At 39.8% G+C, this 23,321-nt stretch overlaps 1 protein-coding gene across 4 annotated transcripts in view; it reads left to right on the forward strand.

Annotated features, from left to right (window-relative positions):
* Window positions 1-23,321, forward strand: part of ipo7 (importin 7) — a 70,965-nt gene that overhangs the window by 16,203 nt on the left and 31,441 nt on the right. For all 4 annotated transcript variants that reach the window (XM_041197290.1, XM_041197289.1, XM_041197291.1 and 1 more), the window contains exons 3-13: window positions 2,153-2,306; window positions 4,179-4,337; window positions 4,874-5,030; window positions 7,228-7,317; window positions 8,630-8,724; window positions 9,350-9,434; window positions 9,795-9,929; window positions 15,691-15,790; window positions 18,621-18,697; window positions 19,676-19,792; window positions 21,234-21,323. In XM_041197290.1, the coding sequence (XP_041053224.1) occupies window positions 2,153-2,306; window positions 4,179-4,337; window positions 4,874-5,030; window positions 7,228-7,317; window positions 8,630-8,724; window positions 9,350-9,434; window positions 9,795-9,929; window positions 15,691-15,790; window positions 18,621-18,697; window positions 19,676-19,792; window positions 21,234-21,323 (1,259 nt within the window). The remainder of the gene's footprint in view (window positions 1-2,152; window positions 2,307-4,178; window positions 4,338-4,873; window positions 5,031-7,227; window positions 7,318-8,629; window positions 8,725-9,349; window positions 9,435-9,794; window positions 9,930-15,690; window positions 15,791-18,620; window positions 18,698-19,675; window positions 19,793-21,233; window positions 21,324-23,321) is intronic.

A 23,321-nucleotide genomic window follows, 5' to 3' on the forward strand; every position in this document is an offset into this window, starting at 1 on the left:
ATGTCAGTTACTACCTAGATTATTAAATTATTTGATTAAGGATTTTTAGTGGACTGCAGCTGAGTAATTTTAGTAGAAGTACATAAAATTTTACAGTGGAGAAACAAACTTATTCAGTTGGGGAATGTTTTGAAATTCTTCCTGCTTCCTTATTTATCGTAAATTGTAAATAAGCTCATCCAAACTTCAAGTACTGTGAATACCAAAAATGAAATTTGATTTGAGGAAGAGAAGTAGAGGCCTTAACATATTTCTTTTGCTGCTGCTGCTAGCAAAGGCCAAGTATTTTTTCCTGTTGTGAGCTTCATGTGATAACTTTTAGCAGTTTGATACAGAATACCTGTTGTTTAGAATACTGGCTCATGATGCACGGGACTGGACTTTGCTGTAAAATTAATGGTGGAACTAACAGCATTCACTTATCAGGAAACAACATCGACCACACATGCGTGGTTAATGGCAGAAGTCAGGAAGTTGCCCTGTTCCTCCAGAAGCTTTGCAATAATGTTAATTGATGGGTACACTTGGTATTGAAGTCTATAGAATGGCATGAGTTTTCTGTTCTTGCATGATAGACCCATTAAGCACTCCATAAAAGATTAGGGTTCGTCCAAGCCAGTTTAAGTAAATTCTTAATAATGTGACTAGTTTTGATTCTGCGAAACAACCTCCCTGGCACTGGAAATTAATTTTTGAGGGTGGAATCTCAGTCCTTCAGATTTTAAATGTTGGAGATTTGCAGAAGTAAAAACGAACCTTTTCTAACTTTTCCTTTCTGGTTGTTTTATTTTGCTCATAATCTGATATTTCTTTCACTCTTTATTTCTGTACCTGATATAAAATTGAATTCCGTTTGCCATTTCCTGTTTCAGATTCTGCATTTTTGACAGTGAGGTTGAAGAATTGTTTAAGGGCTCACACAGTTGCTTGTCTTGTTCAAATAGGTCCCATATACCCTGTAGAGGACACTCCCCTGAAATAATTCTCTAATCAGAGTGAGTTCCAATGCAAAATTTCATAGCAGTCAGTGGATAAGTGTAATGAATGGCTGGCAACATTCATTTGCTGCTCAGTAAAAACTGACCCATGCTGCTTGGAAGTAACTTTAGATGAAGTGTAACTGCTTCATTTAAATTTGTACGTGTTTCACCATGTGCCCGCGCACACACCTCCATCAATTCTGGTGTCAGCCGTGTCTCAGTAGTGGCACTCTTGCCTTGGAGTTGGCGGATTGAGAGTTCAAGCCCCACTCCAAAGATTTGACCGTTTAATCTAGGCTGACACTTGAGTACTGTGCTGTGAAGAGCTGTCCTTTGGATGAGATACTAAATTATGTTCTCAGGTAGATGTAAAGATCTCTTGGCATTATTTAAAAAGAGCGGGGAAGTGGTCCTGACTGACATTTATCCCTCATTAGAGACTAAAAATAAATGATCTGGTAATTTTGCAATGCTGAGACCATTTGGCCCAACAAGTTTATGCTCCAGAGATAAAAACAAAAACAAAAAACTGCGGATGCTGGAAATCCAAAACAAAAACAGAATTACCTGGAAAAACTCAGCAGGTCTGGCAGCATCGGCAGAGAAGAAAAGAGTTGACGTTTCGAGTCCTCATGACCCTTCGACAGAACTAGGCGGATACGCCTAGTTCTGTCGAAGGGTCATGAAGACTCGAAACGTCAACTCTTTTCTCCGCCGATGCTGCCAGACCTGCTGAGTTTTTCCAAGTTTATGCTCCACATGAGCCTCCTTTTAACCTTATTTAAGTCCTATCAGTATATCCTTTTATCCATTATGGAGGCTTGCTGTGCACAAATTTGCTTTTCCTACATGCCAACAGTGACTGTTTCAAAAGTAGTTAATTTGCTGTAAAATGTTTTGGAACATCCTGAGGTTGTGAAACATGCTATATAATTGCAAGTCTTTTTAACTCTGAAAATCAATTAAATTGAACGGTGATTTCAATTCATACTTAAAGTACAGTTTCTTTACAGAAACTGAAAGGTCTGCTTGTGCTAATCAAATGCAAATATTTAGTAACACAAAAATCAGTAAATCTTTCCCAAATTATATATTTAAATCCAGAATTGAGAAGCATCAACAATGTTGGTAACTAATTTGATGCAGTTTCTAATGATTTAATTCTTTCTTAGGTGTAATTTACTTGAAAAATACAATCACACAGTTCTGGGCTGAGCGTGAAGCTGCTTCAAGTGATGTGCCACCATTTACTGTTCCAGAGGAAGATCAACAGTTCATCCGTGACAACATAATAGAGGCTATTATTCAGTCACCCGAGTTGATAAGGTTTGTAATAGGAAAGGCTTTTTTGCTGATAAATGGTTCTGCAGAAAGTGGTAAATACCATACGCAAATTAACACAATGGCTGGCAGCATTTGCTCTTCACAGACATTGTGAATGTGCTGTAATCTTCTCTAAATGCTTGAATTTTACAATCTTTGACCTCTATTGTTGAGGTCCTTTTCACCTAAGCCAGGAATATATCTGGATGCCCTCCCAAATTTTTGCTAATGCTTGGTAATCAGCTGCAAGATGGCCTAACAAAGCAGCTAGGACCAACTTGCATGTGTTCTTTTTCCTTCCTTAGAGAAAACCTTTTCTGTTGCTGCTAAACTTAATGACTGTTTTACCAGTGCCTGTCCTTTGGTTTTCTCCCAATGGACAGGATCAGTGATGCTGAATCCTGGTTCTGCATATGTAAGATACTTCAAGTACCTTATTCAGGTAGCCACTCTTTAATATGAGCTTACATAGTATGCGATGATAGCAGGTCATGGTAAGGTATTTTACTTTGGTATGGGGCAAGCTGAATCCCACACTGTTGACATGCACACTCTTGAAGTCACTGGATGGTGATCATGGCCAGGAGTCTGAGTTCTCTCTCCTCCATGTCACTGCTCTCCTCCACTTTCAAGATCCTACTGCACAAGTACGTAAAATTTAGGCCAGTTTTAGTTCCATTACCATTAAATTCCTCCGTGCATTCAGATAATTGAAAGTGGGACTCCGGTTTTGTGTGGTTCTGTCACATACAGGCTTTACTGACTGCTGGCAGTTAATTTTGTACCAATAGTCTATTATCTAACTTTCAGTATGGTAATTTTCTTTCTTGACCTTCGCATATAGTACCCCTTTTGGCTTAACTGTTCAAATATTTGTAGCTGCTTTACATTGTATTTTAGTGCTCTTGCTGCCCTGACCCTTCCTGGATGTGGGCCTTGTAAACAGCAGTGTTGGGGATAAGATATTTTCCCCTGTTGATTAATAACATGTTAGCTGTATTAAGTTGATCCTCTCAATGGAAGGAAGAAAATCTGCCTAGCGAGTAGCTGAGCTTTACAGACAAGGAGATTTGATCCTTGGTCTGTGATATGTTAGCTGAACTTTACAAAGTTGGTGGAAAGCTGTATAAATAAAAGCTATTGTTAAAGTTGCACTCAGTAACCCTGGATGAGGAGAGGGGATGAATCACTTTGGGATTCACACACTCCTGATTACTGTGCAGTAACCCGTACTGGATGAAAGTGTAAATTTCTCAGGTGCTCATTAAGCTTGGCTGTGAGAACTCATGATAGAACGTTCAGCTAACATAGTGAGGCTTGCGCACGCATAGTGCTTCTTTGAATCGGGTAATTGAGGACAACATGTACGAGAAGAGGCAGAAACTTTTGAGGGGAACATCGGCCATATATGAAGTGTGTAACGTTATGAAAATAATTCTAACAGGAGTAACGGGAGAAGGAGGATGCATATAAAGTGCTACATTGTCCACCAGCTAAATGCAGATTATATCAAGTGCAGTAGCAAAGCTGCCACTAAAGAGTCATATGGACTCAGTGTTAACTCTATTTCTCTCTCCACAAATGTTGTCAGACCTTCTGAGTTTTTCCAGCATTTTCTGTTTATATTTCAGGTTTCCGGCATCTGCAGTATTTTGCTTTTATGCAGTAGAAAAGTTATTGTACTTGTGTTTGGCATTGTGGCTGTACTGAGTTTAACACTTGAGTGTAACTTGTAACTGTTTTTAAGTTTTAGACATTTGAGTTCAGTAGCATCTGTGATATTTTGTTGCATATTCATTTATAGAACTGTGATAGAGTTTGTTCTGGTGAGTAGTTGCTACCTCAGCATCTTGAATTAATACTTTTCTTTCTTAGGGTGCAACTTACCACTTGCATTCACCAAATAATCAAGCACGACTATCCTGGTAGGTGGCCAGCAGTTGTCGATAAAATTGGATTCTACCTGCAGTCTGATAACAGTGCCTATTGGCTCGGAATCCTCCTCTGTCTCTATCAGCTGGTGAAGAACTATGAGTAAGCACTTCATATTTTTGGTTTTGAATTGTTTCCTATCTGCCTTATGGCCATTTCAACCTAAGTAAGCCAAATATTTTAAAATCTGCATACTTAAGATGTACTTAAGACTCCACTGCCTCCACCAACACCTCCCCACTTTACCCCACAAACCTTTTGAGAGTGGCATTTTGATCCAGGGTAGTAATTATTCATGCCTATGTAAAGATTTATAAGGGAAGGAATGTATATGGGAGTATTTTTGTATTGAACGAAAAAGCACAAAAATATTTCTAATATTTAAAAAAAGCTGTAAGTGTTCAAACATATCAATACCTTGACTGTAGTTCACTGATGTTACTGACGGGGTAGAGCACTGTGTCCTGAAGTGGCTTTGTCAATTGTAAGGAGGACTGCAACTTCAGAATGGTCTAGAAAAGTCTTAGTAAGGAAACTGATATGAATGTGCCTAACACATGCCACAATGAAAGAACGTGCAATTCAAATGTAGGAAGATTTTTATTTTGACCAGTAGGCTTCATGTTTTATGTACACAGGTACAAGAAACCAGAGGAACGGAGTCCATTGGTGGCAGCTATGCAGCACTTTTTGCCTATGATGAAAGACCGTTTTGTTCAACTTCTCTCTGATCCTTCAGACCACTCTGTCCTAATCCAAAAACAGATCTTCAAAATTTTCTATGCACTTGTTCAGGTATTATAATGCAAAAGGAAGTGTTGTCTGTCCTCCAATACTGTATGCACTAGTTCCCTAGTCACTAAGACTGTCTTTGAACATGTCTGTGCTATCCCTAAGCTTGAAGCTTATATATTGCCTCAAAACAAGCTCAGTGTCAACCACATGGAGGCCAACTCTCCGTGTCTTGCTAATATCTGCTAGTTGTTGATGAAGTTCAAATTATTCTTGCAGAAATTCTGAAGCCAAGTGTCAAGTCCAGTGATCTCCTGTTCCTTTCTGGTGGACATAACTGCTTATGACCATGACATGAGTATCCTTGCACCCTTGTTCTACAAGTCAAGTACATGACTCTTGTAGAAATCCTGCAATGCAGAAGACTTTTAATCACGTCACTAGCACCAATATATCAACCAATCAGTATATCTTACCTTGTATCAGGTTGCCAAACAATTCTGGAGATCTGCAACTCTGTTTCCTGGAAACAAAGGACTGCTTTGAATTGAGCCTTGCATCAGCACAGGCTGTCTGTATGTTGCATGATGGAGTCTTCTACAAGCATCTCCAGTGTTCTTTGTGAATGTTAATTGTTGCCTTCCCCTTGCCTTACCTTTTTTGGGAAATTGATGTGAGCAGTGAAGGTTGTCAGTCTAGGTGGTGCTGATGCCAATGCATCTAGAATCCCCTTGATCACAGAAGGGGTAAGCTGTTTGGAGATGCAATGAAAGTTGAAATTGAGAATGATCCATTTAACTTCAAAGAAAGGTTAAATTTGATTTAATAAATCATAAGTCGGTGTTGTATGATAAATTAACCACTAACTGCTGGTGACTAATTGGAATTCGGGTGTGCCTGATTGCAATTTTGATTAGAAAATTTAAAAATGATCCATAGACACTGTGTGATCTCATTGTTCGCATTCACATAGCCCATGCATGTTTGCTTTAACCATATTGCTCATTTGTTGATAAAATTGTAAGTCGAAAAGCATGCAGATTTTTGAATTGTGTGCTTAAAACAATTAGCATAGATGCATTTAAGGGGAAGCTAAATAAGTACATGAGTGAGATGAAATAAGGTTGGAGAGTCTCATGTGATGCATAAACATCAACAGACTTGTTGGACTGAATTACCTTGCTCTGTGCTTTAAAATTCTATGTAATATGCACTTCATTGATTCCTGCTCATTGGTTGTCTGCTAACATGGTATATAACACTTGAAAATGCTGGACTTTGGCACCAGTGGAAAACCAGCAGCATTGAATGATGGGGGAGCTGTCATCATGGTCAGCTTGATCCATTATAATTGCTCTAGTCCAGCAGAGGAAAGATCAACTTATAACGAGCGTCTTCAACAGGACAGGTCACATATAGGGGAAGCAACATCCCAGATGTATTCTACATAGAGAATAAGGCTGTGTCTGGCATGCCTCGCTGAATGAGTCAACATTCTTGACAATTTCTCTGGACAGTAGTTAGACATGAGCCGAGAAGCTGGATTAAGATGTGCTGTGTCTTATAAATTCATCCCAGAATTCCAAGCTTTTGTGAAAGCAACTGTACTGAATGGTGCTAGATATTTAAGTAAATATATCTGTGAAGTAATTTTGCCTCCGTGTATTTTTAGTAGTAAAATGGACTGCCATAGTTAAGTCTGTGGCTTGTCAGTAATTTCTATTGAACAGCAATGATATAGTCTCAACCCACTTCTCCTACCTCACTGTGCCAGTTATCTTCCACATATAATGCATCATTCTGTGTCTCATGGTAGCACGCTTCTTCCACCGCTGTTCAGAAAAATTCTTTGCAGTACTTATGCAGGTTGACTTGCCTCAACTGTTCATTCTGTACCTGTTTTGAAATGCCAGTCCACTTGATTGTACCTTCATGATGTCATGGCTAAAACTGAGGAATCTGCTATGTGAAGAATAGCGCGTGTGTGTTGTTCATATATTAACCTGCTTTTAACATGGCTCCATACATTTGAGTGCACCAAGGTCAAGTTCCTGTCCCACTTACTAGTGTTTGCAGTTATGTTATACTTGATGGTAACTGCAGTTAGAATTGGTCAATCTTAATTATTGCATGAAATAATTGATTGAATTCTTGTTTAATTTTTGCTAAATTATAAAGGCAGATTTTATTTTGAATGCAGTGAGCAGTGTAGGCTGAACTTTGTGTTTTTTGTTTAATGAATTTTGTTTCCTGCCTGCAGTACACTCTACCATTGGAGCTGATAAGCCAGCAAAACCTTACCGAATGGATGGAAATACTCAAAACTGTTGTTGATAGGGATGTTCCTCCTGTAAGTTTTTCTCTTATTTTGTCTCCTCCCTTTCTAGTGCTAATTACCTAAATATATGAGCTGGAAGTTTGCATCCTCTTAACCAATGAAAATGGAACATAAGTAAAGATCAAGTACAATTCAAAGTGCATGTGTTTCTGCTTCACTTTAAGGACACAAGGAATTAGGTTTTAAAGAAACTTGGAAATTCCTTGGAAGGACTTCCGTGAAGTGGATAAATTGGAGAAGTTTGGGCTGTTCTCCTTAGAGAAGGTTGAGGGGAGATTTGAGAGGTGTATAACATCATGAAGGATCTAGACAGTAGCTAGAGAGAAACTGTTCCCATTGATGGAAGGGTTGAAAACCAGAGGGCCTGATTTAAGGTGATTGGCAAAAGAACCAATGGATGAACTTCTGGATGGATGAAGATGAACTTTTGTGTAGCGAGTGGTTAGGATCTGAAATGCACTACCCAAGGGTGAGGTGGAAGCAGATTCAATCTTGACTTTTAAAAGAGAATTGGATAAGCTCCTGAAGAGAAGATTTGGAGGACTACAGGGGAGAAGGCAAGGGAATGGGACTAGCTGAGTTGCTGTTGGCAAGGGGCTGGCGTGGACATGACCACTCTTTGTGTTTTAACCGTTCTGTGATTCAGTGATTCCTTTAATAGGCGCAAGTTGAATTGTGATGTTTTGGGAGGTGATGTTGCAATAGTTTAAAAGTCCTACTTGAAATACTGCCGGAAAACTAAAATATTAATTTTAATAGTCTATATGGTAGCTATTTGCTTCCCAGAAAATTTTCTGCAATGTTACTGTTTCTAGAGTAGCCTTTTTATTTAGCCTTATACTCATAAAATGTAACAATTTTAAATGTTTTAACTTGTTCCTTTTCTGCTCATTTGCATCTCTTATGTACTGCTCAATTTTTTAAGTGCTGTTTTACTTCAAAGTGTTCCTAACCTGCATTTGTTTATCTCTGCCATTCACTGAAAATTAGTTGGTGCATATGTAATGAGTTTGTTGTTCTTAATTGGTTTTAAGTTTCCAAAGCTTTATTGCATAACCCAGTCAAGAGACTGAGCATCTCAATAGACTTGCATCATGGTGATGACCAGGTCAATATATGCAAGTCAGACCGTTTGCCAGTCCCTTAGCTTGAGAACCTGATAAAAACTGTGTGCATGTTTTGTGCCTGTGTGCATTTCTTGCAAGATATTTCCATTTGTCCACATTTATAATGGAAGTTGTATAAACCCATAATGCTGTAAGTATGCACTCCTGATGGTGTGTGTTCACCAAATTTTCACTATTGAATTTGTGCTGTTTTCAAGGAAACTCTTCAAGTTGATGAAGACGATCGACCTGAGCTCCCTTGGTGGAAATGCAAAAAATGGGCTTTGCATATCTTGGCCAGATTGTTCGAAAGGTAAGCGTTTTTCAGTGGTTTGTCATTTGAATTGAGGAACTTCAATTTTCTCTATCTTTCTCTTCTTCTTGAAAGTGTTACTCCTAGATGATGTTTTGTTCCACAGCTGTCACCTTGCTCAACTGTCCATTTTTCATATGAGACTTGGCATTGGATGTTGACTAGCTGTTGAAGCATGAGAGTGTTACAGCTGAAACAATTCTGACCTTGCATAGTGCCCATGCTTAAGCACGCCCTACAGGAGTCACTAGATAGTAATCAAGAGCCAAAATTCTGAGGCTACCCTTACACATTTACTATCTCTAAAAATACCTGGAAAAACTCAGCAGGTCTGACAGCATCTGCAGAGAGGAACACAGTTAACATTTTGAGTCCATATGACTTCAACAGAACTAAGGAAAATAGAAGAGGTGAAATATAAGCTGGTTTAAGGAAAAAGGTTTTTCCAGGTATTTTTATTTTTGTTTTGGATTTCCAGCATCCGCAGTTTTTTGCTTTTACTTTACATTTACTATCTGTACTCACTTATCCATTTGGGGAGCCACAATTATGAAATTTTCAAAATGTATAACTAAAACTTCAAATGTTTCAATAAATGACTATGAAATATATTTGTATCTACCAGATACGGAAGTCCGGGTAATGTTTCCAAAGAATACAATGAATTTGCTGATGTATTCCTCAAAGGTTACGCTGTCAGTATCCAGCAGGTACAGTTTCATTTCCATGCAATTCTAAGCTCTGGCATTAATGATATGCTTTTGTTGCTGAGCTTTATTGCCTTGTCACCTGTGCTTTCGCTTTTGCTAAGAAAGTAGGGAGGAGTGGATTGTCTGGTATGTAGAGTTTTCATATTTCCATTGCAAATGACAACTAATTGCCTGATGGAAAGCTCATTTCCACAGCATTAGCTATAATTTAGTCCAAAGCATGTGTCTTTGGAGTTAAACTGGATCTGGGATTGAGACTTCTTTTACATTGTGTGTAGATTGTGTATTTCAAATCTTTGGACTAGATATTTTCGTAAGTGCACATATGTAAACTAGCCCTTAATTCAGTATATCTTACAGGTGCTTTTGAAAGTTTTGTATCAATACAAAGAAAAACAATATGTGGCTCCTCGAGTATTGCAGCAAACACTGAACTACATTAACCAGGGTGTTGCTCATGCTGTCACCTGGAAAAATCTAAAACCTCATATTCAGGTGAGGCTGCTTATAATGCTGATCTATCTTAACATGTTTCACCAAAAAATTGAGCAGTGTTATATAGAAAACAAAGAGATAAGTTTGTTGCCGTTAACCGTTCTGCCTTTCTGTGGTTTAGTTAGTTTAACAATGCTGTTATCAATATCTGTCCAGGACTCTTCAGTCATATTTATCCAGGTTGTCTGCGATCTTATCAGTTGACCTAAATTCAGGCTACTTAATCAATTCAACTGCCTGGTCCTTTACCCATTTTGAAGCTATTGATACCGTGCAAATGTACTGTTCCGTGGACACTGGTTGCCAACTGATGGTTCACTTGAATGACTGTTGCTGATATGTCCAGAGGGTGATTATTAGTCAGATTTTTAACTGGTTGGGGCAATGCAATTGAGCCAAGACATATCTTGACAGTGATATCATTGGATGAACAGTTGGGGCCCAAGTACTGGTCCTTCTGGTACCCCACTAGTCACAGCTTGCCAACGTGAGAATGACTCATTTATTCCTCCTTTGTTAGCAGTCTGGTAGCCAATCCTTAATTGATACCAATATGTTACCTTCTATCCCATGTGCTTTAATTTTGCCAACCAACCTCCTGTGGGGGGACTTCATTGAAACTTTTCTGAAAGTCAAAGTATGTTACATCCACTGACTCCCCTTTATTAATTATGTTAGTAACCTCCTCAAAAAACTCCAACAGATTCATCAAACATGATTTCCCATTGATAAATCCATGCTGACTGTGCCAAACAGATCATTATTATTGAAGCGTCCATTTATCACACCCTTTATAACAGATTCCAGCATTTTCCTTACTACTGATGTAAGGCTAACAGGTCTGCAGTTCCCTGTTTTCTCTCTCCCTTCTTAAATAGTGGAATGACATTTGCTACCTTCCAATCTGCAGGAACCATTCCAGAATCTTGGAAGACTCACCAATGCATCCACCATCTCCATAGTTACCCCTTTTAACGCCCTGGAATGTAGGATCCAGGAGACTTATCCACCTTCAGTCTCATTAATTTCTTCAGTATGACTTTCGTAGTAATACTAATTTCCTTCAATTCCTCGATTCTCCCTAGTCCCTTGGGTCTCTAATTCTGGGAGATTTCTTGTACTTTCCTCAATGAAGAAAGACACAAAGTAATCATTTAGCTTCTCTGCCATTTCTCTATTCCCCATTATAAATTCTCATGACTGTCAAGCCAAACCTTTCCTTTTTACACACCTATAGAAGTTTTTACAGTCCGTTTCTATGCTTTATTCTAGTTTACATTCTAGTTGACTGACTTTCCATTTAGGTTTTTTGTGCCTTAAAGGAATGTATAATTGCTGTGAACTGTAATAATTTTTTAAAGACTATCCATGGGCTGTGTACTGTGGTACTTTTTAATGTATTTTCCCAATTATATTATGGTCGTTTATCCCTAAAGGTTCTTTTACAATAAGATTATTAATTAGCCCTTTCTTGTTACATAATGCTTGATCTAAAATGCCTGTTCTCAACTCAGTCCCTTAACGTACTGCTCTAGAAAACCATCCCTAACGCATTCCAGAAACTTGTCCTCCATGGCAATAGTGCTCATTAGATTTACCCAGACCATATGCAGATTGAAATCACCCATGATTACTGTATTACCCATGCTACGTGCTTCTCTAATCCCCTGATTAATACCATGCCCCACGGTACCACTACTGTTTGGTGGCATGCAAACAACTCCTGTCATGGTTGCTGCCCCTTGCTATTTCCTAGTTCCACCCAAACAGATTGCACATTTTGTTTTTCTTTTTCTGCCACCTCCTTTTCTTTTTTTCCTTTCCTTCTAAATATTGAATATTCAGTTCCCAGGTTCAGTCACCCTGTAAACATGTTTCTATAATAGCAATTGCATCATACTTGTTTATCTCTATTTATGCCTTTAAATCATCTACCTTGTTGTGAATGCTGCATGCATTCAGGTAGAGTGCCCTTAACTTTATCTGTAGATTATTCTGTATTCTAAACCTAGTTGATGCTCACGTTAGTTTTGCCCGCCTTCTAATTTTGCTTGCATCTTTTCTACTTCCTGTTGCCAGCTTTACTTCCTTCCACTTTGAGCTGCCCCTCTGGTTCCCACCCCCCAGCTAGCTAGTTGAACCCAACCCAACAGCACTAGCAAATTTCCCTGCTAGAATATTAGTCCCGGTCCCGATAAGGTGTAACCTGTCCATCTTGTACAGCTCCCAATGCCTCATAAATCTGATATTCTCCCTCCTACACCAATTCTCCAGCCATGAGTTCAGTTGCTTAATCCTCCTGTTCCAATGTTCACTAGCACATTGTCACTGTGATTACTGTTTTTGAGGTCCTACTTTTTAATTTCCTTCCTAAATCCCTAAAATCTGCTTTCGGGACCTTTATTCCTCTTCCTACCTATGTCATTGGTACCAATCTGGACCACAACTTCTGACTGTTCACCCTCCCTAGCACTCCATGATATCCTTGATACTGGCACCAGTGTTAGGAAATAGAGATAGTTTAAGTAAGTTTTATATTTGTGTTTGTGGGTATTAGGAATGAAGTTTAACATGTGTTTCTGTATTGGAGTGTTAAGAAAAGGGGAAACTTAAGTTTTTAGTCTCATTTTAAATGATGCCTGCATTCTAATTAGGTTTTATGATTCTTGAAGGGGAGTTAAAACAAGCAAGGTAGAAAAAACTGTGCTGTTACTTAGCAACAGGGGTCCAGAGAGGGAGGCCATGCATGCATGCACAGAAACTGAAAGCAGTTTGAGTTCAGTTGGTCATTGTGCTCTAAAGTTGAAAGGAGTTGCCAGCAGAAGCAGCATAAGAGAGGGACAGATAGCAAGTCCCAAATTAAAGTTGAAGCCAGGATTCCAGAGAGACTGGACCCAGGAGAGTGAACTGCAAGGAGCAGGTTCCAAAAACTAAAAGTCCCCAATCCAGGGGAGTGTAACAGAAAAGGTCCCAAGAGGACAGTTAAGTCAAAGAACAAGGGCTGGAAAAGGTCCTGTTAAGTGAAGTTAAAAGTAAGGGACAGAGAGAAAGGCTCCAAGCTTAAAGGAAGAAAGCTGCAGGAAGCAAACTTAAAGCAATATAGGCTTGTGAGAAGCCAGAAAATCCAAGGAGACACCTGAAGGCCTGTAACGCTTTACTATGGGCATGTGAAGCAGTGGTGTTCCGTTGACACGACTGAGCATTTGAGAGCGAGTGGGGTGTAGAAGGAAGCATGAAAGCACGTGGCGATCCAGGTTGAGGAACATGAGAAGGAGAACTCGAAACCCTGGAGATGGACCCTTGTGGAAGGCGTCTGAGAGAAAGCATCAGTTTGGGAGAAGATTCTAAATTGAATTCTTTGGGAATGAAGATTGGAAACCCTAGTGTGAAAGAAGGAGTGCAGTGAGACTGGTTGGCTCATGGTATGACAAACGTTTGGGGATAGTTGAGGGAGAGATCCATAACATCTGTTTGGGGTGACATCTGTCACTTGGTTTCAGAGTGTGGTGTGCCTGACCACAGGTTGCCTATTATTTTACATGGACTGTGAACATTAGAGTATAAGATAGCTTTTGTAGCTTGTGTTATCCTTACAAATCTGTATACATTTGTAAAGGGAATGGGGTGAAGGGGTATTGTTGAATAAATGTTTTATTCTTTTGCTAAAAATTCATCAGCTGACCCTGTGCCTCTGTTCAGTAGCCACTCCACGTATCTAAACAAATAATAAAAGTTAGGATCTATCAAGCTGGGTTCCACCCTGGGATCTGGCTTGTCCAGTAGTAACGTCAGCTAGGATCATAACACCAGGGAGGCAACATACCATCTTGGAGTCACGCTTACTGCCACAAATGCCTGTCTGATCCCCTGACTATGAAGCCCATATCACTATTGCTCTTCCACTCTTCTTTCTCCCCCCCTGTGTTGCCATGGGCTTGCTTCTGCTGCATTCCTGAGGATCCAGTGCCCTCACCTATATCCAAAATTGAAAACCAATTAGCAAGCAAGATAGACTCAGGGGACTCCTGCACTACTTGCCTGGTTCGCTTAGACTGCCACTCCCCCTCTGCCTGTACCTCCCTAAATGTGCTATCCATGTAGTTCTTTGTCTGTTGGATGTACCACAGTGATTCCAGTCACCACTTGAGTTTCAAAACCCAGCCAGTGACACTTCCTGCAAATGTGTTCATTTAGGACACCTGATGTGCCCATGACTTCCCATATACCGCAGGATGTATTTTCTGCCCGGCTGAGTTGACCTGCCATACCAGAACTTTAAAAACTATTTACTATAATTGAAATAAGTAGAATAACTTATCAGTTACTCATCAATCAGCTCCTTCATATTGAAGAGCCAACAACTGGAGGCTGAAAAAGGCAGAAAAAGGGGCACTTCCCTCAATCACATTAAACTCCCAGCATGCAAAGCGGCACTCAAGAACCCTGTTTTTATACTTTCTGAAAACCAGTTTAAGCTAGCTACCTAATTAACTAGCTGCAGCTGCTCAGCTTGTATACCTCTATTTAAGACTGGAATAAACTTAATTTTGCTTAGCTTAAGGAGTAATGTTTAGTTGATTGCTAAATGTAAAAAAAAAACTAGACTTTAGATAGAAATTAACACATAAAACTCCTTAACCCCTAAAACACCTTAACCCAGTCTGTTTGCAACCTTGGTGTCACATTTGATCCAGAGATGAATTTCCAACAGTCATGTTTGTGTCATTCCTAAGGTTGCCTATTTTACCTTTGTAACAGCACCCAACTTCACCCCCTGGCTCAACTCATCTGTTGCTGAAACCCTCATTCATGCCTTTGTTATCTCTAGACTTGACTATTTCAGTGCGCTCCGGTCTGATCTTCCACATTCAACCCTCCATTAAGTTTGAGGTCATCCAGAACTCTGCTGCCCATATCTTTAACTTGCAGCAAGTCTTGCTCCCCTATCACTCCTGTGCTTGCTGACCCACATTCGCTCCTGGTGAATCAACATCTTGACTTTAAAATTCTCCTCCTTGTTTTCAGTTCCCTCCATGGCCTTGCCTCTCCCTGTCTCTGCAATCTCCTCCAGTCCCACAACCCTCTGAGATATCTGTGCTTCTCTAATTCTGGCCTTTTGTACACCCCCATGTGCCTTTATATGCTGAGGCTCCAAGCTCTGGAATGTACCTACACTCTTCTACCTTTAAGACACATGTCTTAAACGTACTACTTTTGAACAAGCTTTTGGTGAACTGATCTAATATCTCTGTGTTCGGTGTCTGTCTTTGTTTTACAATGTTCCTGTGAAAAGCCTTGGAACATTTAGTTAGAGGCGCTGTATAAGTACGCTATTGTTAATTGGGAAGGCCTGAGATTGAGTTAGCAAATTATCATCATTCGGAGTGGAGTGTAGGAACTGCTCCATTGGCTGTGGTATCTCTGAGCTAAGGGAGAGGGAGACTAAAGGATGGCTCAAGTTCCTACTCCTAATCCAGTCATTCATGATGGAAAATACATTGTGAGAACAGTGAGTATGATGCCACCCCAGATTGGAAAGCCTGTAGGCATTCACTGCCTTGGTTCACATGAATGATCGCTTGGGTAAAATATCAAAGGGCTGCAACACTTTTGGAAATGCACCCAACAAGAATCAATATCTTTAAGTAAAAAGGATTAATGAAGTTGATAACTGTCCCGAACCAGATATTTTTGAATCTGAAGCAAAATAGTTTGTTTTGATGAATTATTACTGTAAACAAATTTTGTTTACTGTTCATAGGGCATTATCCAAGATGTTGTCTTCCCCTTGATGTGCTACACAGATGCAGACGAGGAGCTCTGGCAAGAAGATCCCTATGAATATATTCGTATGAAATTTGGTAAGAGATGTTATTTTGGCTCGTAGGTAATTTAAAAACTAGTGTTGTTTCATTTATAAGATACAGGACCTCATTAAAAGGTAATTTTTTTTTTAAAAGGAAAAAAAATCAACCCTTTTTTTTCCCCCACCAAATCTCTGAGATTAGTTTTTGATTATGCTAACAAAAAGCTGATGCTGACATTGTTGCCTCTAAACCTCTGTGGTTGTTCTTTCTTCCTGCCCACTTCTGTATTAATTCCGTCCTGTGTTATGATTCCGCATGTACTGTATTGGCCATGGATATTTCATCCAAGTGGGCATTGTTCGTGTAGAGCATGGACAATGGGTTTTATTTGATTTCAGAGCATTGCAGCTGAATCCAGCCCCACTGGTCACAAGCTTATTTATAGCAGGAGTTATTGGATGTAGATTTTTAAGAGCAAGAGTGGGGACCTTGATATCCTTTTATTTCTTTTCCTTCCAATACCATCCCAGCATGCCCCCCCCAACCCATTCAAGCAAGTGCATCACCCATTAGATTCTCATGGATTACTTAGTGCATAAAACTTCTAGTTACAGTAGCAATCAACAATCAATGGTAAAAATGTTCAGCTGAAGTGCTGACATGTTAACTGATGGTTTATGATGGCGTCCTGACTAAAAGTTAGCTACCACATGAATTACCTAAATGTTTGTTTTGTGTTCAACCATGTGATTTTGTTTCTATTTCACAGGATGTGGGCATCGCTGGATGGGCCAGCAATTGTTATACATCCCTAATTACCCTTGAGAAGGTGGCGGTGAACCACAACCTTCAACCGCTGCAGTCCATGTGGTGTAGATATAGCCACAGAACTGTCAGGGAGTTCCAGGATTTTTATCCAAGTTGCAAGTCAGGATGGTGTGTGGCTTGGAGGGAAACTTGCAGGTGGTGGTGCTCCCGTGCATCTGCTGGCTTTGTCCTCTTTGGTGGTGGGGGTCATGGGTTTAGAAGGAGCTGTCAAAGGAGCCTTGGTGAGTTGCTGCAGTGCATCTTGTAGATGATACACACTGCTGCCACTGTGCTTCAGTGGTGGAGGGAGTGAATGTTAAAGGTGGTGGATGGGGTGCAAACCAAGTGCGCTACTTTGTCCTGGATGGTGTCAAGCTTCTTGAGTGAAGTTGGAGCTGCACTCATCCAGGCAAGTGGAGGTTATTCCATCACACTCCTGACTTCCACCTGGTAGATGGTAGACAGTTTTTGGGGTGTTAGGTGGTGAGTTCCTCACTGCAGAACTCCCAGCCTTTGACTTGCTCTTGTAGCACAGTATTTATTTTGCTGGCTCAGTTTCTGGTCAGTGCTACCCCCCAGGATGTTGATGGTGGGTGACTCAACGATGGTAATGCCATTGAATTTCATGGGGAGGTGGTTAGATTATCTCTTGTTGGGAATGGTCATTGCCTGGCAGTCGTTACTTGCCACTTATCAGCCCAAGCCTGAATGTCATCCAAGTCTCACTGCATACTGACACAGACTCCTTCGGTATCTGGGGAGTCAGGAATGGCGCAGAACATTGTGTAGTCATCAGTGAACATCCCCATTTCTGACCTTATGATGTAGAGAGGTCATTGATGACGCAGGTGAAGATAGTTGGGCCTTTGACACTTCCATGAGGAACTCCTGCAGCAATAATACCAGGACTGACATGATTGACCTCCAACAACCACAACCATCTTCCCTTGCACACGGCATGACTCCAACCAGTGGAGTGTCTTCCCTTTGAGTCCCATTAACTTCGATTTTGCCAGGGCTCCTTGATGCCACATTCAGTCAAATACTGCCTTAATGTTGTGGGCAGTCAGTCTCATCTCACCTCTGAGTTCAGCTCTTTTGTTCATGTTTAGACCTAGGTTTGGTTTTGGACCAAGGATGTTATGAGGTCAGGAGCCAAATGACCCTGGTGGAACCCAAAACTGAGCATCACTGAGCAGGTTATTTCTGAGTAAGCGCCATTTGATAGCACTGTTTACAACATGTTCCATCACTTTGCTGATGATTGAGACTAGACTGATAGGGTGGTAATTGGCCAGATTGGATTTGCCCAGCTTTTTTTGGAAAGCACAAACCTGGGCAATTTTCCACATTGTTAAATAGATGCCAGTGTTGTAGCTGTACTGGGACAGATTGGCTAGGGGCATGGATTATTTTGAGCATAAGTCATCAGTACTCCTGTCAGAATATTGTTAGATCCCATAGCCTTTGCAGTATCCAGTGTCTCCAGCTGGTTCTTGATAGCACACGGAGTGAAGACTGACATCTGTGATGTTGGGGACCACAGGAGAAGGTTGAGGTGGATCATCCACTCAGCACTTCTGTCCAAAGGCCGTTGCAAATGCTCTAGCCTTATCTTTTGCACTGATGTGCTGCGATCCCCCATCATTGAGGATGGGGATATTTGTGGAGCCGCCTCCAGTGAGTTGTTTAATTGTCCATCAACATTCACATCTGAATGTGGCAGCACTGTATGCTTATAATCTGAACCTTCTAATCTTACCTGATTTTTAAAAGTTTTTCCCCTGTGTATTTGAACTGTTTAGGTGAACATAGGCTGATATGATTAACTATTGAATGTTATCTGTAATAAATCTGTAAAAGAAAGCCAAGATGTACAAATTGTAAGGTTATTACAGTTCAGAATGAATTTGAATAATCTATTAATGGCTTTTGAGATACCTTGAGGTCAAATTTTATGTGGGGAGATCAGTACAAATTTGATTTAAATATAAGTATTTAAAGTTCAACTTGCACTTGGGGATTTAGTCATCACTATTGCAATTTATAACACTTGATTCGTGGATTTTATGTATAGATGTATTTGAAGACTTCATCTCTCCAACGACAGCAGCTCAGACGTTATTATACACGGCCTGCAGCAAGAGAAAAGAAGTGAGTGTTTCACTGTGATCGTCAGATTCTGCTATTAGCCGAGCTTTTGTCTTACGGTTTACAAATGTCTAAACAAAGTGCTGTAATTATTTACTTGCTACTAATTAAAAATATTAGTGTGGAGCTTTTTCTGGTGGCTTAGGTCTTGGCCATGGACCCTGTACAAAATGTGCTGTTTTCTAAGCATTGCAACTGAGTACAGTTGGTCACAGGGGAAATTCAGATCATAATACGGTCTTGCAGTGTTGCAAGGCCTTCTCAATGGTTGACCTGTACAATTCTTTTTGCCTGGCTGCACATACTAGGTGGGTTAATTTATGTGCAGCCTGCGCAGGAACTTGAGGAAACATTGGTGATCATCTAAATGCCTTGTTGGCATTTCAAGCATTCTGTGTGTCCAGTAACATGCCTTATGATGGTGAATTGCCAGAATAACTGTAGTTTTCAAAAATTGAACAGATATAAAAATTGAAGTGATATGTAGCTTAATTTTAGTTGTTTGGTAATACAGAACTTGAGTATTGCTGAAAAAAGATATGCCTAAGCTTTTCATCTTGCTCTCATCAGTACCCTTGCAAGAATGCCAATATAAGGGGATTAACAACAATTTATACTGTATGTGGAGGGAGTGCTGATTGGTTGGCAAGTAGCATTGCCATGGAGAATGCACCAATGATGGTGACTGACAGTTAACTGCCAAGCATTGTTTGAAATTTAAACCAGGCAGCTTGACCTTGATTGGTCAAGGCATTGCCCTTAGGGATGAGTCAGTGAATGACTGTCACTTATTTTGTTCAGCTGAAACAGGCTCTCTGTGTATGTATGTATGTGCTCATTCTGTCTGCTTTATTGTTTGAATAGATTAAATGTATGCATTTGTTTATCTAATTACTACTATGTTTTGTGTGCTGCAATGTTGCGAACAATATTGGAGGCTTTGGTATAAGTCTTAATTCTCACAAATATTTCTTTTTTCAGGTGTTGCAAAAAACAATGGGATTCTGTTACCAGATACTCACAGAACCAACAGTTGATCCCCGGAAGAAAGATGGGGCTTTGCATATGATTGGTTCCCTAGCCGAAGTATTATTGAAGGTGATTATTATAGTGGTATATAAAGGAACCTGCTTAATTGCATATTTGCACTACACTATATCTTCCCTGACAGGGAATTAGCTTCAATGCTCAACATTAGAAATGTGAGCCTGTGTTTTGCAGTATGTTATAACCCCAAACTTCATAGCAGAATAGGTTTGTACCCACGGCCACCTTCCATCTTCCCGGATTAAATGATCTTGGTTAATGCTCTGTAGGGAAGAGGCAAGTTAATATCAGATGTTTGTCCAATCATTTGGGTAAGGTTGACTTATAACAGTCTCTCGGAAGTGGAAAATCTATTAATTGTAGTTGGTGGGTTGCTAAAGAGACAGTTGGAGAGGGAACACAAAATTTAAAGAATACATAGGTTCACAAAAAAAAGTTTTTTCCTTTCATGTTTGTTATGACAGAGTTGTTAAAGGCTGAGTTGTTTAAACCTGAGGAAAACTTGAACAACTGTCATAACCTATATTTTTAATTGTTATGTTTGAGATGCAGCTCTGAATTCAGGAATAAGACCACCAAGCCCCAAGAGGTTCTTTATATTAAACATTTATTAATTTAACAAATTAAACACATACACATGTCTACAAATTACTACCATAATAACTTGTAAACAAATCCCTAAATTAATCCCTTTCCTAACAGCACTGTGGGTGTACCTACACCACATGGACTGCAGTGGTTCAAGAAAGCAGCTCCCCACCACCTTCTCAAGAGCAACTAGGGGTGGGCAATAAATGCTGGCCCAGTCAGCGAAGCCCACATCCCATGAATGAATAACATAAAATCACTCCCAAGTAAATCTCCACCAAGGCAACAGTAACCCATAGACTTCAAATAGACACCAGGTAAAGCACATTTGACCATACAAATTAAAAATGAGGTTCCTTGCAATTTGGCTCCTTTGTAGACACATTTGTAGGCTTATACGCTGGTTAAATCTTAAATGCCTCTGCCTTACACACAGTCTCCTTTCTGTTTATACCTAGCTTTTCCTTTGAATGTAAATTTTTCATTGAATCATTAGGCTTTTAATGTTACACCTCTTATCCTTTCATTCCACCAATTTTATCAGTAAGCTGAAAAAATAAACACATAGCTTGGCGCCTTCAAGCTAGGTGCAAGATTTTACTCCCGCTCTTGAATGCTTTATTCAACAAATGCAAATTTACATTTTAACTTCTATCCTCCTTACGTTTTATCTAATTAACATCTCAAAACTGCTATACATCAAAGCACCCAAACTAGCTGGCTTTAATCCAACTAAAAGACACAGTCAAACACATAGACACAGACCCCACCACAATTCCATTTTAAAAATAATTTCCAATAACATTATAGACACTAATATCTCTTCATAACATTGTAAATTGATCTATTGCGTGCTCAATTTTAAATCTGTTTAACCAGCAATGTTTGTTTGTTCCTCCAACAGAAAAAAATCTACAAGGATCAGATGGAATTCATGTTGCAGAACCATGTCTTCCCACTGTTCAGCAGTGAGCTGGGCTACATGAGAGCAAGGGTGAGTGTGTGTACATATATTTGTGATTTCATACCTTTGCAATTGACTTAAAACATTCAGACTAATATAGGTTTAATCTGCCCCCTTTTACTTCCATGTAATGCTTCATCAAATTGTTAATGTGAGAACTGACTAAGGTTACTGATTGAAGCAAATGAGCAATGATAGAGATTGAGTAAATTAGTATTTTACAGAAACTGAAGTCAGTCCAGTTTTATTAATCTGGGTATTCTGCAAATTTTATCAAAATTTTTGGGATGAACCTACATGATTGTCAGTTTTTATGAAAACAGTTAATTGCAGCCTCTGTTCTATTTTCCTTTGAAAATTGGCAAATGTTGCTGATTTGAGGTAGGTGTTTTGTCGCAGGGGAGTTTTGAAGCAGGGTTCCTGGAGTTAAGCAGTCTTGTAGTGTGTGAAGAACTTGGATGGAGTGGTGAGGAAGATCTTGATCTTTAGTTTGGAGAGGAATTGTGTCCTGGGGTTTAGAAGTAATGAAAAGAAGTCCAAAGGTGTTGGGGATGCTATCTGTTGGTATTGGGAGGGAACGTGTTATGGGTCCAGTGGTATCAGAACAAGGCAGGCCAACAACATTTTACCTGTTAGTAGTTCTTGCTGCCCAGAGTTTCTCAACCCTTGAATCATTGCTAGCTTATAGCTGGTTTTCATCACTGAACAATGATTGTGTAAACTCTGCATTAGGGGGCTGGCTTGATAGGCAGAGAACATAAAGTATTGTGTTGACACAGAACATTCAATGTAGGTCAGGAATAATAAGTACAGCTATATGATTTGATGAAAAGCAACCTTGAGGAGCCAGTTTGTATAAATTTTACAACAGTTAATTTTTAATAATGTAAAGGGTAACAAGGGGGAAAGAGTTTCTGAAGTGTGCTCAGGAGAACTTTGTCTTGATAAATATGTTTCCAACCAATGAGAAAGAATATAAGAAATAGGAGCAGGAGTTGGTCATTTGGCCCCTCAAGCCTGCCCTGACATTCATAAAGATCATAGCTGATCTGCCGCAGGCCTCAATTCCTCTTTCGTGCCAGCCCCTCAAAGCCCTCAACTCCCTGAAACTTAAAAATCCATCTACCTCCTCTTTAAATACTTTCAGTGATCTTGCCTCCACAACTCTGGGGTAGAGAATTCCAGACATTCACTACTCTCAGAAGAAATTCCTTTGCATCTCAATTTTAAATAAGTGTCCCCTTATTCTGTAACTATGTCCCCTAGTTGGAGATTCCTCCACTAGTGGAAACATCATCTCAACATCTACCCTGTCAAGCCCCCTCAGAATCTTGTACGTTTCAATAAGATCACCCCTTATTCTTCTAAAATCTAATGAATAAAGGCCTAACCTGTTTAGCCATTCTTGATAAGTCAACCCCTTCATCCCATGAATCAGCCTAGTGAATCTCTTTGAACTGCCTCCAATGCCAGTATATCCTTTCATAAATACGGGGACCAAAACTGTACACACTGCTCCATGTGCAGCCTCACCAACACCCTGTACAGTTGTAACAAGACTTCCCTATTTTTAAACTCCATCACCCTAACAACACAGGCCAAAATTTCATTTGCTTTCTTAATTACTTGCTGCACCTGCATGCTAAATTTGTGTTTTATTCATAAGAACTCCCAGATCCCTCTGTGCTGCATTTCTCTGGAGTCTCTCTCCACTTAAATAATCTGCCTTTTGATTCTTCCGACCAAAGTGCATGACCTCACACTTTCCTATATTAAACTCCATCTGCCAAGTTTTTTGCCCATTCACTCATCCTATCTATATCCCCATGCAGATTCCTTATGTCCTCGATCACAACATGCTCTCCCACCTATTTTTGTATCATCAGTAAATTTGGATACTTTATACTCTGCCCCCTCCTTCAAGTCATTTAATATTGATATAAATAATTGAGGCCCAAGGACTGATCCTTGTGGCACTCCACTAGTTACGTCTTTCCAACTTGAAAAAGACCCATTAATCCTGCCTCT

The sequence above is a fragment of the Carcharodon carcharias genome, chromosome 10, assembly GCF_017639515.1.
Source record: "Carcharodon carcharias isolate sCarCar2 chromosome 10, sCarCar2.pri, whole genome shotgun sequence".
Classification (NCBI taxonomy): Eukaryota; Metazoa; Chordata; class Chondrichthyes; order Lamniformes; family Lamnidae; genus Carcharodon; species Carcharodon carcharias.